Below are 12,878 nucleotides of genomic sequence, written 5' to 3' on the forward strand. Positions count from 1 at the left end.
CTCACCTGGACTCCATCACCTCCTTGATTATCTTCCCTATATCTGTCCCTCCCCTTGGTTCTTTCCTCAGGTGTTATTGACTCTGTTTTCATGTTGGGAGTGTTGTTTGTGTTTTGTTTCTTTATTAAAAACACTCGCTCCCTGTACTCTCAGCGCATTCATTACAATTACAGAGCGAGTCATTTCATTTTATTTCCACCATGCAAACCATCAAATGGCAAAGTCAAGTTTTCAAACTAAGTTTAATACTTAATGTCATCACTGAACATTTAGTATAACCGTGGGGATAATACATTACAGAAAATATTACAGGACATGACTACAGTATTTTGTAGTATCAATATATTTACACATTTATGGTTTTAGTGATGAACTAATAATATTAGTCATCATTTCCCTAATGACCTGAAGACCACAACAACAAATACGATGGTTATTATGACAGATGGACAGCACGTTAAAAAAAAATATCAGACAGACAGACAATACAAAATGAGACACACTAACAAAGTATCTTCCCTGTGTAAAAAAACAACAACAAAAAACATCACAGTAATGCGCCTTCAATGCGCCACAAACAATGTGCCTTCAGAAAGTATTCACACCCCTTGAATTTTTCCACATTTTGTTGAGTTAGTCTGAATTCGAAATGTATTGAATTTAGATTTCTGTCACTGGCCTACACACAATGTCAAAGTTGACTTTTTGGTCTATGTTTGGCTCCGATTTTTTCCGGTCTAGACATATGGTTTCATTCAGAACCAAAAATGTACCTGATTTAAACATCCATAAAATACCTATTTTAAACATTAATTCAGAGCTTAAATTGAACCCAACTTCAACGTCTTGAAGTTGGGTTATTATTCTTGTAGTGGCGGCCACTTTTTGTTTCGCCTAGGGCGCCAGAACAGCCAGGACCGGCCCTGAATAATAGTATCCAAATAATGTACAAATCTAAAACATCTTTAGTAGCACTGTATTCAATTGAAAATGCAGTGCTGTTCACATAACCTAAACTATGTTAAGAATACTTTCACTTTTAAGGTAACACTGGCTGAGATAATGGATGGGCTGGACATGCCGGGAGATGAGTTTGGATTGGTCTGCCATGTAGCATGCTTCTGTCTATAACGTGAGCTGCTCAGTATGTCTTGATAGTCCTGTCTACCGCAGTGTAAGACAACATTAGCAATCGAGAACTACAAAGGTTTTGCTACATTTCTCAACAACATTGATGCTCTGAATTTTTGCTGTCTTTTTTTTGGTTTACCGAACATCACTTTTCCACTTTGTTATACTTCAAGCAAGTTCAGCGAAGACTAGCTAGCTAGTAACATTAGCTGAGATGGAAGCTAGCAAAAATGTAGAGGGAGCTGTCGTAACCGAAGTAGATGCTGTCATCTATATGGAAGATTCTGACACTCTCCCAGAATTAATGGTACCGAGGTTGGAGGAATTAGTCTTCGGTACAGGTGTCCAAATAACCCCTTCGAAACCCCACAAAACTACAGAGTTTAATGCAGCAGGCATTAAGGATATTACCACTGATGTGAAGCTGTTGAAAAATAAAGTTGATGCCCTGACAAAAGAAAACGAGGAGCTGCGCACAGCCAGTGATGAACAGGACCGATACAAGCGCCGATGGGGGCTGAGACTGAACATGCTACCTGAAACTGATGGTGAGAATATCAGAGGGATTGTGATTGACATTATTGGGAAGGTTGTTCCATATCTCCCTGCTATCCTGAACATCGCTGTAAATGTTGTACACCGTCTCGGAGATAAGAGAAAGGAGATGAACAGACACAGACAAAGTCATCATGATGTTTGCGTTAAGGAACGTGAGAGACGAGGTGTGGAGAGCTGCCAAACTTGCGCCGATCTTCAGGGAGAAAGGCACTCGCTTTGCAGAAGATTTCAGCAAGCGCGACAGGGATGCCCATGCGAGGCTGTGGCCACAAGTCGATGGGGCAAGACGCAGGGAGAAAAAAAAGCCTCCTTTCGCGAGGGGTTTGCTGTCATTGACGACCGCAGGGTGGAGCCACGTGTGACTGATTTATGCTTCATGAGTTGGCCTGCTTATACAGTAGTAGGCTAATGAAGCCATATACCGTTTCAACTGGTGAGTTTATTCATGCAATCGTTTATCTGAACACCGCATATAGGTGATATTGCATAGGGCCATACTGTCCGTAGTGGCGAGTATTGAATGTGAAAATTAACCAACGTAAGCACCACTGATTTGTGATTCTCATTTGATGGCATACTAAGAAATCAGTTAGCTTTTAGTAATTTCATTTGGTTTCAAGATTGATATTATGTAAGTAAATCTCCATTTATTTTTCATATGGCGATGATTAGCTGTCAGATATGTTTTTATTTTACGTTTGAGAGTTTAATTGAAGATCTAAACTATTAATATAATATGTGTTATTACACGGTCTATCCATTTATTTTCCTTTTATGGTCGTTACTGTTCGTCAAGTACATTTTTCAAGGGCTTATGCTATATTCAGGGTCCCTTGTTTATTCTAGACAACTCTATCTCGGATACTCTGCTCGTCAACATTTCTTTGCTTTTTATTCTTGAACACCAGGGGTTTACGTACCAATTGAACACCAGGGGTTTACGTACCAATTGAACACCAGGGGTTTACGTACCAATTGAACACCAGGGGTTTACGTACCAATTGAACACCAGGGGTTTACGTACCAAAGGCAATTTTTGTTTTTGTAAAGATTCATTAAAAAGGCCAATTGTTTTTTTTTTTTCAAGAGACACGTTCCTCAGATACGGACTTCAAATTTTGGACTTCACAATGGGGTGACAAGATCATTTTTAGCCTTGGCTCATCTCATTCTGCTGGTGTGGGAATACTTTTCAGACAGTTTCCAGGTACAGTTTAAGAAAGCAGGTGTGATGCTGAGGGTCACTGGATAAGTCATGTTTTCAAATATTTAAAAAAGGGTCATGTTACATATTGGTAAATATTTATGGTTATAACATAGTCATTCTTCTAACATCTATTAGTGAAGTCTTAATTGAATTGAAAAACAAATATTCCACAGATAACATTATTGCTGGAGGCGATTATAATGTTGCTCCTCGTGACTGGATGGACAAGTATCCCGTCAGGCATTCAGCCCATTGTTTTAATAACTTAATTCTACATTTCTGCTCCCAACTTTCCGACATTTGGCGTTCACAGAATCCAACTTTAGAACATTGTTCTTGGTTCAACTCTATAACTAGCGACAGACAATTCAAATCTAGAATTGATCATTGGTTGGTATCTTCCAATCTTATGAATCTTGTCAGTGAATGTAGTATTTCCTCAGATCCTCTGACAGGCCACTGTTCCATTATTCTTTCCTTTTGATAATGACAAGAGATTTTCAAAAGCATCTTTTCTTTTAAAGAATGAGCCATTTTGTTTACAGTCTAAAGCTCTTATCAGAGGGACCTGTCTCGATCCTGCTCTTTCTTCTACTAACAAATGGGAAATTATTAAATTCAGAAATCAATGTCTTGCCATCACTACTGGTAAAATGCTAAGAAAAGATTATCCAAGCAGATGTTGATATTAACAGGCTGAGCAATAAACTTGATTTAAATGAAGATGAAAAGGGAACAGGGTGCCTTCATCTGTTCAAAGGCCAAATGGATTGAAAAAGGTGAAAAAAAACATCTTATTTATTTCATTTAGTATTACACCCATTTATGTAAATGACACTATCTGTTGATCGTGAAGTGATTAATAACAAAATACTCTTTCTACACTTCACTATATCAATCTCATCTTTCAGAAGGCGACTTGAATTCCTTTTTTGATTCAGTTCATAACTCTGTTAACCCTATAGAAGAAAGGTTTAAGAAACTCTGTGATTCTGATATAGATATTACTTTGTTGGACTAAACCATTAAACAAATGCCTATAGGTAAATCTCCTGGACCAGATAGCATGACTCCTGAATTCTATCAACATTTTTGGCGTGATTTAGAGTTATTGCTTTCGGGCCACAAAGAGGGTATTGCTAATGCTATCTTATCACCTCCTTTGTGACAGGGACTAATAGTTCTTATACCCAAACCAAAGAAGGACTCTCTTCACCTAGATTTATATTGTTTTTAGATTTTTAAAAATGCTTTTGGGCACTTTCGAACAACTTGTAACTTAGAACTCTCTACTTTTGGGTTTTGGGAGGATTTCTGTTAAGTGATAAGGATAATGTACAATATAATGATAATAGCAGTTCGCTGGCTATTAGTAATGGTACATCCCCTTGTTTCTCTATTGCTAGAGGAATTAGACAGGGTTGTCCAATCTCTTTATTTTAGCCACAGATCTACTAGCCATATTTCTAAACAAATCTGAGAATTTAAAATGAATCCGTATTTTTGGTAAAGATATAAATATCAGTCCATTTACAGATGATACTGCCCTTTTCCTAAAGGATAGAGCATCTATTCCCTTGGCTATTGACAGAATCAAGACATTTTCTATGGCCTCTGGGTTGACTCTCAACCTTAACAAATGTGATCTCATGCCAATTCTTTGCTGTGACTCCGTCACATTGCCTGTTAAAAAGGGAAGTTAAATATTTAGGAATTGTTATCACTAAAAACGTTTCAGATAGAGAATCTTTAAACATCGATAATAGGATTAATTCCATGAGAGTTTCATTAAGTCCGTGGCAGCAATGTGATATCTCAATCTTGGGTCGTAATTCTTTTGTCCAAGACCGATGGTTTATCTAGAACCATTTACCCAAGTCAGTCCCAGAATTATTTCTTGATTTGTTGAATGGTTGCTTTTAGAATTAAATGGTTGATATTATGTCTGTCTTATCCTACCTCTATGTGGTATCATATCCCTAACAGTCTGTTTAATAAACTTGGTGGACTTGAATTCCTAAAGAAATGTGATTTTGACCCTCCAAAATTACCTGTGAAATTGTCTAAGTTTCAACAGCTAATGTTGTTTTTCTGGAAAATGATATTCAAGCACAATTTTTCCCCCCCACAAAACATTGATTTGGAATAATAGAGTTATTAAATTAATAGGAAATCCATTTTCAAAGGCAATGACAAGGGTATTAATTTTGTATGTGATTTGGTAGACGACACTGGGGAGTTTTTGCCGTTCGATGAGTACATTGGTGAATTTCAGGTTAATATTACTCAGAGAGAATATATGAAGGTTTGCAAAGCAATTCCACTTCCTTTACTTGGGACTTATTAAGAACACTTATATTATGAGGTTGTTCCCTCTTTTCCAAGTTTACAAATGAATGACTTGAATCTTTTGGATAAAAAAAAGCAACAATAAATGGATACGATTGGCTGTTAATGAATTTGGTGTGAAGAGGGTGTGAACTATGAACTTCTCTTAAACTAGCATGTAGCATATGAGCGGACATGTTCTTATCAAGTTTGACCGATCTTTTTCAACAACACATTTACAGCATTAATGTACTAAAAGAAGCTTTGATCACACAATCACCGACCGGTCTTGGAATGAATAGCCTGACTGTCAGTCTCAATGAGGTAATACTTGTTATGAAGTGCTTTTAAAGTTTCTTGATAAATAACAATTTGTACCTGTTAAGTGCTGGTTCATATTCTACTGCTAGATTCTATATTCTGTCAGTCATAATTCACTTGTAAGAACTAACAAAATTGCATCGCAAAATCCTACTGAAATTGAGAATAATGGCAGTGAAGGCACGTGACAGAGGTTTGAAAATGTTTTTTTTTTTTTTAAAGGAACATTTGATGGTTTCACATGCTGCTATTCCTTTAATGGCAAAATACCTCAATACACACTTAGTCAGCAGATTTACCAAATATGCTTGTTAATGATAAATATGCCTGTTAATGTAACTCCCTTCAGCACACCACTTATTTCTGTATGAACAATATTATTTTGTTTCCTTGTTGCACCCAATAGTGTAGCCTGAGTTAAGTTCATACCACGATTATGTATATAGTCAATTCACTAAGACTTACTGACTACAATAGCATGTACTTAATATTGATTTAATTAAATCAAGAATTCAGCTTTGAGTGAATCTGATTAATGGTGCATAACAGGCAACTAAATAAGTGCTAGCCCAGGCTTGGGAAAATTCGTATATTAGTCTTACAGCCAGTTGACTAGATTCTAGAATCTACTCCAGAATGACTAGAATACAGTTGATTAGATTCTGCAAATCACTAGTATGTATAATGAATATAATTCAGTTGTCTAGATTTTTGAATCTAGAATGACTAGAATCCAGTTGACTAGATTCAGGCCAATCAGGGTGTTTGTTTGACCTTCCCCTGATCCTCCACCTTCCTGATGGCTGCCTGGATGGCGTCCTGGTCTCCCAGGAGCTGCATGGGTTTGGTGGGCCGGAAGTTCTCATCCAGCTCAATCAGAATGGGTGTTCCTGTGGGTAACGTCACGTTGACGATATCAGCATCTGATATACCTGTTGAAATAAATAGAGATAAATGTTTGATTTGTAGTGTTCTGCTGCTGTGAACCACAATAAAACCTGTGGCATACTATTATACTATCACCATGAAGATAATATAACCATTATGTTTGTACAGCTTTATCCCATATTGCTATGGAAAGCGCTACCAACTTTTCTGATTTCTGTACATGGAAGTAAGCTTATCTGAGTGCTCAATAACCAATTAAAACCAAATCAAAATGTGCAACAGACTACTGTAGGTCTATAATGTAGGTCCTAACAACAAATGAGCAAAACAAAAATTCCTGCTATATAGCATAGATGATTTATAATATCCCTATTACATAACTGTCTATAAAGTTACAGGGTGGCCAGTGGAGGAGCTAAAAGGTCAATGTGGATCTCATGGCAGTAGCCTGATGTAACATAAACCTAGTGCCCTTTTTGTACAAGTTCAACCACATGCCCTTTCTGGAACTCATATATATATATATATATATATATATATATATATATATATATATATATATATATATATATATATATATATATATATTGCTATAAACCAAATGGGAGTGAATGCTAGTTACGAACTAGGCCTAAAGCATAGAGGGCCTAGCGAACTCCTTTTGTAGATTCAAACATTCAAATGGAAGTGAAAGTAGCCATTACTGCTCTTACTGAAGTCTGCAGTAACAAAAGAGAACTAAAAAGGACAATAGCAGTGCAGCAAATGTCAATGGTAGTAATGGTGGAGCTGATGCACTCAAGCCTAGTGGGGTTGCATGCGCACACACACACCAGTTATACCTTGTAAGTGTTTCAGCAGTGCCCTGCAGCTATTCCCATGCCCAGAGATGAGCACCGATTTCCCCTGTTTGATCTCTGGCACAATGGTGCCATCCCAGTATGGCTGGAGCCTCTCTAAGACATCCTTCAGGCTCTCCGACTTAGGGAGATCCTCTTTAGAAATATCGCAAGTAGAATACCGCCGGTCGTTGTAGATCTCCAAAAAGTAAGGGTGTGATTTGTCGATAGGCGGCGGCGTGAGGTCGTAACTCCTCCTCCACTGTTTCACCTGCTCCTCGCCGTGGTTTAGGGCCATCTCGGCACGGTTGAGCCCGATCAGAGCACCATAATGGCGCTCATTCAGCCTCCACGATTTCACCACTGGGACCCACTCCTGCCCCATGGCCTCTAGTAGCAGCCAGGCTGTGTGGATGGAGCGGCTAAGCAGGGATGTGAAGACCACATCCAAGTGGTAGCCTGCCTCTCTTAGGAGGTGACCGCACGCTAGGGCCTCCTTTACCCCATCCTCACTCAGCCTCTGGTCCACCCAGCTGCAGAAGCGGTTCTCTTTGGTCCAGGCCCCTTCTCCATGCCTCATCACAAAGACTTTGTACTTGGTCATCCGGAAAGACTGGCTGGCAGCAGGAGCCTGTACTGTACACAAACAAACAATGGGTTGAATTATAGGACCTCCGGAAGGACAGGCTGGCAGCAGGAGCCTGTACTTTACACAAACAAACAATGAGGAATTATAGAAGCGAAGGGTGCAGGTTCAGTTACATAACGCACTGGACTATTACTGTGGCCAGCTAACATCATCAGTCACTTAGCACACAACTTAAATAAGAATTATTCAACAAGTCTCGAATAGGCTACTTGATGAGTTTCAACAACCTAAATGTACAGCAGCAGTTCAGTGGGGCTTTGTGCCTTGTTCCGGAACCTGTTTGATTGAATCCGGTACCTTTCGTGGCATGAAACGTTGTTTGAAACCAACGCGTGGCCATGGCTGTATGAGAAGCGTGCCTGTATCTCTCACAGAACTAGAATGAGATCAACTTGATATGATCTCTCTCCCTCTACTCTGATAGACATGAGCCTGCAACTCTCTCATCTCTCCAGTGTTGCACCATCATTTATTTCCTTACAGAATCATAGCCGTGAGAATTGAAATACATTTGCCAAAGTTATAGAAGTTCTGCTGTCGCGGGAAAAAACAGATTAGAAAGCAAATGGCTCCTGATGAAAAGACTCAAATCTGTCTGCTTTAGGCTACAAAAATACTTGATTTACTTTAAAACAATATTTGGAAGTTAAACAAGAGACAGCGGCTTTTGGCACAAACGCATTGGCCATCAGCAACGTGTGAGCTGCGCATCATTGGGTGATTCAGTGAAATTGGAAAGCATTTTTCGGACTATAATTTCCTCATATTGTAGCCTACAATATGTCTCCACACACCTAGGTCTACAACCTGGCCTCAGAGCATTTCGTATTATTCTGTACGTAAATAAGTGAACAATTCATTTAGTATGTATGATATGTTACATTTCGTATGGTATGTATTCATTTGTGGATGTCCATCACCCATTTCATATGATATGTTAAAAATTACATTTCTGATTATAGGTCACAAATTTGCAAAACATACATTGTTACGAATTCGCAAAAATGTCTTATGTTGTGAATTTGCAAAACGTACAATATGTTGTGAATTTGCAAAACGTACAATATGTTGTGAATTTGCAAAACGTACAATATGTTGTGAATTTGCAAAACGAATGTTACGAATTCTAACTTGCTAACGTTAGCTAGGCTAGGGGATATAGGTTAGGGTTAAGTTTAGAAGTTAGACTAAAGGTTTAAGGTTAGGTTTAGCTAAAAGGGTGTAAGTTAGGGGAAGGGTTAGCTAAAAAGGTTAGGGTTAGTAATTACAAAGCAGCTAAAAAGTAGTAAGTAGTTGAAAAGTTGCTAATTAGCTAAAATGCTAAGGTCTGTGATGAGATTCGAACCTTTGGGTTGCTAGACATTTGCGTTGCCAGACGTTTGCATTATACTAAAAAGGCAGTTGCTAATTAGCTAAACTCAGCAAAAAAAAAAGAAACGTCCCTCTTTCAGGACCCTGTCTTTCAAAGATAATTCGTAAAAATCCATATAACTTCAAAGATCTTCATTGTAAAAGTACAGTTTCCCATGCTTGTTCAATGAACCATAAATAATGAACATGCACCTGTGGAACCGTCGTTAAGACACTAACAGCTTCCATCAGCCTCCATCAGTGCTCAGACTGTCCGCAATAGGCTGAGAGAGGCTGGACTGAGGGTTTGTAGGCCTGTTGTAAGGCAGGACCTCACCAGACGTCACCGGCAACAATTTCGCCCATGGGCACAAACCCACCGTCGCTGGACCAGACAGGACACGCAAGAAGTGCTCTTCACTGACGAGTCAGTTTTGTCTCACCAGGGATGATGGTCGGATTCGAGTTTATCGTTGAAGGAATGAGCGTTACACCGAGGCCTGTACTCTGGGGCGGGATCGATTCGGAGGTGGAGGGTCCGTCATGGTCTGGGGTGGTGTGTCACAGCATCATTGGACTGAGCTTGTTGTCATTGCTGGCAATCTCAATGCTGTACGTTACAGGGAAGACATCTTCCTCCCTCATGTGGTACCCTTCCTGCAGGCTCATCGTGACATGACCCTCCAGCATGACAATGCCACCAACCATACTGCTCGTTCTGTGCGTGATTTCCTGCAAGACAGTAATGTCAGTGTTGTGCCATGGACTGCGAAGAGCCCGGTTCTCAATCCCATTGAGCACGTCTGGGACCTGTTGGATCAGAGGGTGAGGGCTAGGGCCATTCCCCCCAGAAATGTCCAGGAACTTGCAGGTGCCTTGGTGTAAGAGTGGGGTAACATCTCACAGCAAGAACTGGCAAATCTGGTGCAGTCCATGAGGAGATGCACTGCAGTACTTAATGCAGCTAGTGGCCACACCAAATACTGACTGTTACCTTTTATTTTGACACCCTTTTTCAGGGACACATTATTCAATTTATTTTAGTCACATGTCTGTGGAACTTGTTCATTTTATGTCTCAGTTGTTGAATCTTGTTATGTTCATACAAATATTTACACATGTTAAGTTTGCTAAAACAATTAACGCAGTTGACAGTGAGAGGAAGTTTCTTTTTTTGCTGAGTTTAGAATTGTCTGTGATGATATTTGAACTCGCAACCTTTGGGTTATACACCCACCCATCCACCCTGATCAAACACCCTACTTAAGTAACCATCTGTCTTATGTAACCATACCAAACATAACTTATCACACTAAAAGGAGCTTCTCATATTCACGTACAGAATAATACAAAATGCTCTGAGACCTGGATGAGGCCTAGGCCATTGATGGATTCAAGACAAGGTTGTTTTTATTGATCTCAGTTTATCTGTGTCAAAGTAAACTGTCATTTCGATCATTTGTGTGGTATCTGCCAAAGTCTCCAGTCATTTTATAAATGCATGAAATGCGTTCATAAAAAGGCCCAATTTTTCCCGGACCATAAACAACTAAAAATGTTCCCCATGTTTGCAACTTCTGTAAGTGCTTCTACTCTACTCCTCTATGGCACTAGCAATTGCGATGATATGCATGCAATGCTTTACTATAAAGGTGTTTTTTTTCTTCCAGATTCACTGAGGTCACCCTCCACCCGCGCATACGTTTTGTCACGGCACACACTATTAATTAAGCACTGTTATTAGTTACATGTACACAACTCCGCTTGCTATAAGCCTAAAATATTTTACTTGTGCTACTATGCAACTCTATTGTTAATGAGCGTGATAGCAGAAGCAGTAGCCATCATCAACATGGCTGAGAGGTTTAAGGGGTGGGTCTGGTAGGTCAATAATTTCAAGTGGCATACTACAAACCAACACACGGTTACGTTAACCCAAGTTAAACATCATTGCACAGGGTAACGCTGAATCTAAACAACGTAATGTGGCTATTACACATTCCCTGTGGCGTAATGAATACGGAATACCATATTATTACATCATATCAACAGACAATAAAAACAGCTAACGTTAGCTGGGATGCCTTGCACTTGTCATCTCATACATTGGTAGCCTACTCTGTCCAGAATCCAGATAGCGTGCATGCGTTTTTACGAGGGCATGCATGTAAGACGTTCAAGCTACAAAATGCGGGTCAATAACAATTAAAACGGAAAATGTATTACAATAATAGCATGGAAACAACCTTACCCTGCGTGAGCTACAAGTTTAGACCAATTGTCGTGCAGTCGTGACTGATGACAGATATTTGGAACACCATCGAGAGTGTTCAAAAGAAGTCCGCGACTGACAGCTTGTGGTCCAATCGAAGCGGTAAATCTCACATTTGGGCGGGATTTGTGTAACGTGTACTGCCCATATATGGACGGATGAAAGGAACGGCTCGCGCTGTCTGGGACCGTCATCATGGAGGAAGAAGGCGTGGCATGACATATTTAGCTGGGTACATTTTAAAAGTCCCTGAATGTGGACATTTATTAAGTATCTGCTATGTCAGTGTTTTGCCTGCAAAGTGGAAAATACTGTACTTTTTTTGTTTAAAAAAACTACAGTATAAACTATGATTGATACACAAAACAAACGACATGCGCAAGCTCGCACGCACACACACACACACACGCATGCACTCACACACGCGCACACACACAAATGCAGTGTTAACTTTTATTGTTGACCATGCAAGTGACAATGATAATACGATGTTAATAAGTGCTTCATTGACAGTAACACAATTTTATGAATAACTTCTAACTATCCAACATTGTGTGTCCATACTACATCATATAAATACAATTTCATAACAAATTACATAAAAATAATGCATTACTTTCCATTAAAAATAAGACATTATTTTCTATTGAATGACGAGAATTATCTATCGTATGACGTAAATTTGATTTGCATCCATACAAAACATATAACAATGCAAGAGACTTTTACTATGTAAAACTACTACTTCCCTTACCTTCTCCTCCTTTTTGACAGTCTTGAGGTTGGCCTTGAAGTCAACAGACTTTGACCTTGGCTCCCAGCAGAGCCCCCAACATTGCTTCAGCTGATACTCTTACCCTCTTCAACTGAGGTCACTTTTTCACAATGATCTTCATGGTCAGATTTCCAATCTATATTGCCACATAGCAAGGTTTCAAAATAAAAGTCTCACATACCAACACGAATATGTACTGTCTGTACATTGATTTGATTCAAATTTTATTGCCCCAAAAAATCTGTGTTGCTTTTATGGTAGCACATTCTCTTTTAGAATATCGACCAGAACAAAGGTTTATTATCTTCAAAGAGCTTGTAGCTATACATTCGCATAATAATATATCCCATACTTGGATAGTGTGTGCATTGAAAGATCATACTATGAAGTTAACGGTTTGTAATATTTTAATTTGAAAATCTGTTGGTAACTTTTGGAAACTTTAATTTGCGACAACAACAACCTCAATTTGCAGTACTTTACAAATATTCTGTGAAGAGAAAGCAGATTCATACCTGAATATTTCGCACTCATAATCAAGTACCTAAATATACCTGAAT

The 12,878-nt window shown here is 39.1% G+C and overlaps 1 protein-coding gene across 3 annotated transcripts; it reads right to left on the reverse strand.

Moving 5' to 3' along the window:
* Positions 1-223: 223 nt before the first annotated feature.
* On the reverse strand, positions 224-12,396 carry LOC112252694 (bisphosphoglycerate mutase). 3 transcript variants are annotated; one of them, XM_024424159.2, is made up of 3 exons: positions 12,298-12,396; positions 7,276-7,908; positions 224-6,477 (listed from the first exon to the last, which is right to left on the reverse strand). In XM_024424159.2, exons 2-3 carry the CDS (start codon positions 7,874-7,876, stop codon positions 6,302-6,304), a joined length of 777 nt encoding a protein of 258 aa, XP_024279927.1. In that variant the 5' UTR covers positions 7,877-7,908; positions 12,298-12,396; the 3' UTR covers positions 224-6,301. The 3 variants fall into 3 exon arrangements, with proteins under 3 accessions (XP_024279927.1, XP_024279929.1, XP_024279926.1); XM_024424161.2 differs by lacking the exon at positions 12,298-12,396 and adding an exon at positions 11,523-11,641 and having other exon boundaries at positions 7,276-7,903; XM_024424158.2 differs by lacking the exon at positions 12,298-12,396 and adding an exon at positions 11,523-11,636.
* Between the last annotated feature and the right edge of the window lie 482 nt (positions 12,397-12,878).

This window comes from Oncorhynchus tshawytscha, linkage group LG06 (genome assembly GCF_018296145.1).
Source record: "Oncorhynchus tshawytscha isolate Ot180627B linkage group LG06, Otsh_v2.0, whole genome shotgun sequence".
NCBI lineage: Eukaryota > Metazoa > Chordata > Actinopteri > Salmoniformes > Salmonidae > Oncorhynchus > Oncorhynchus tshawytscha.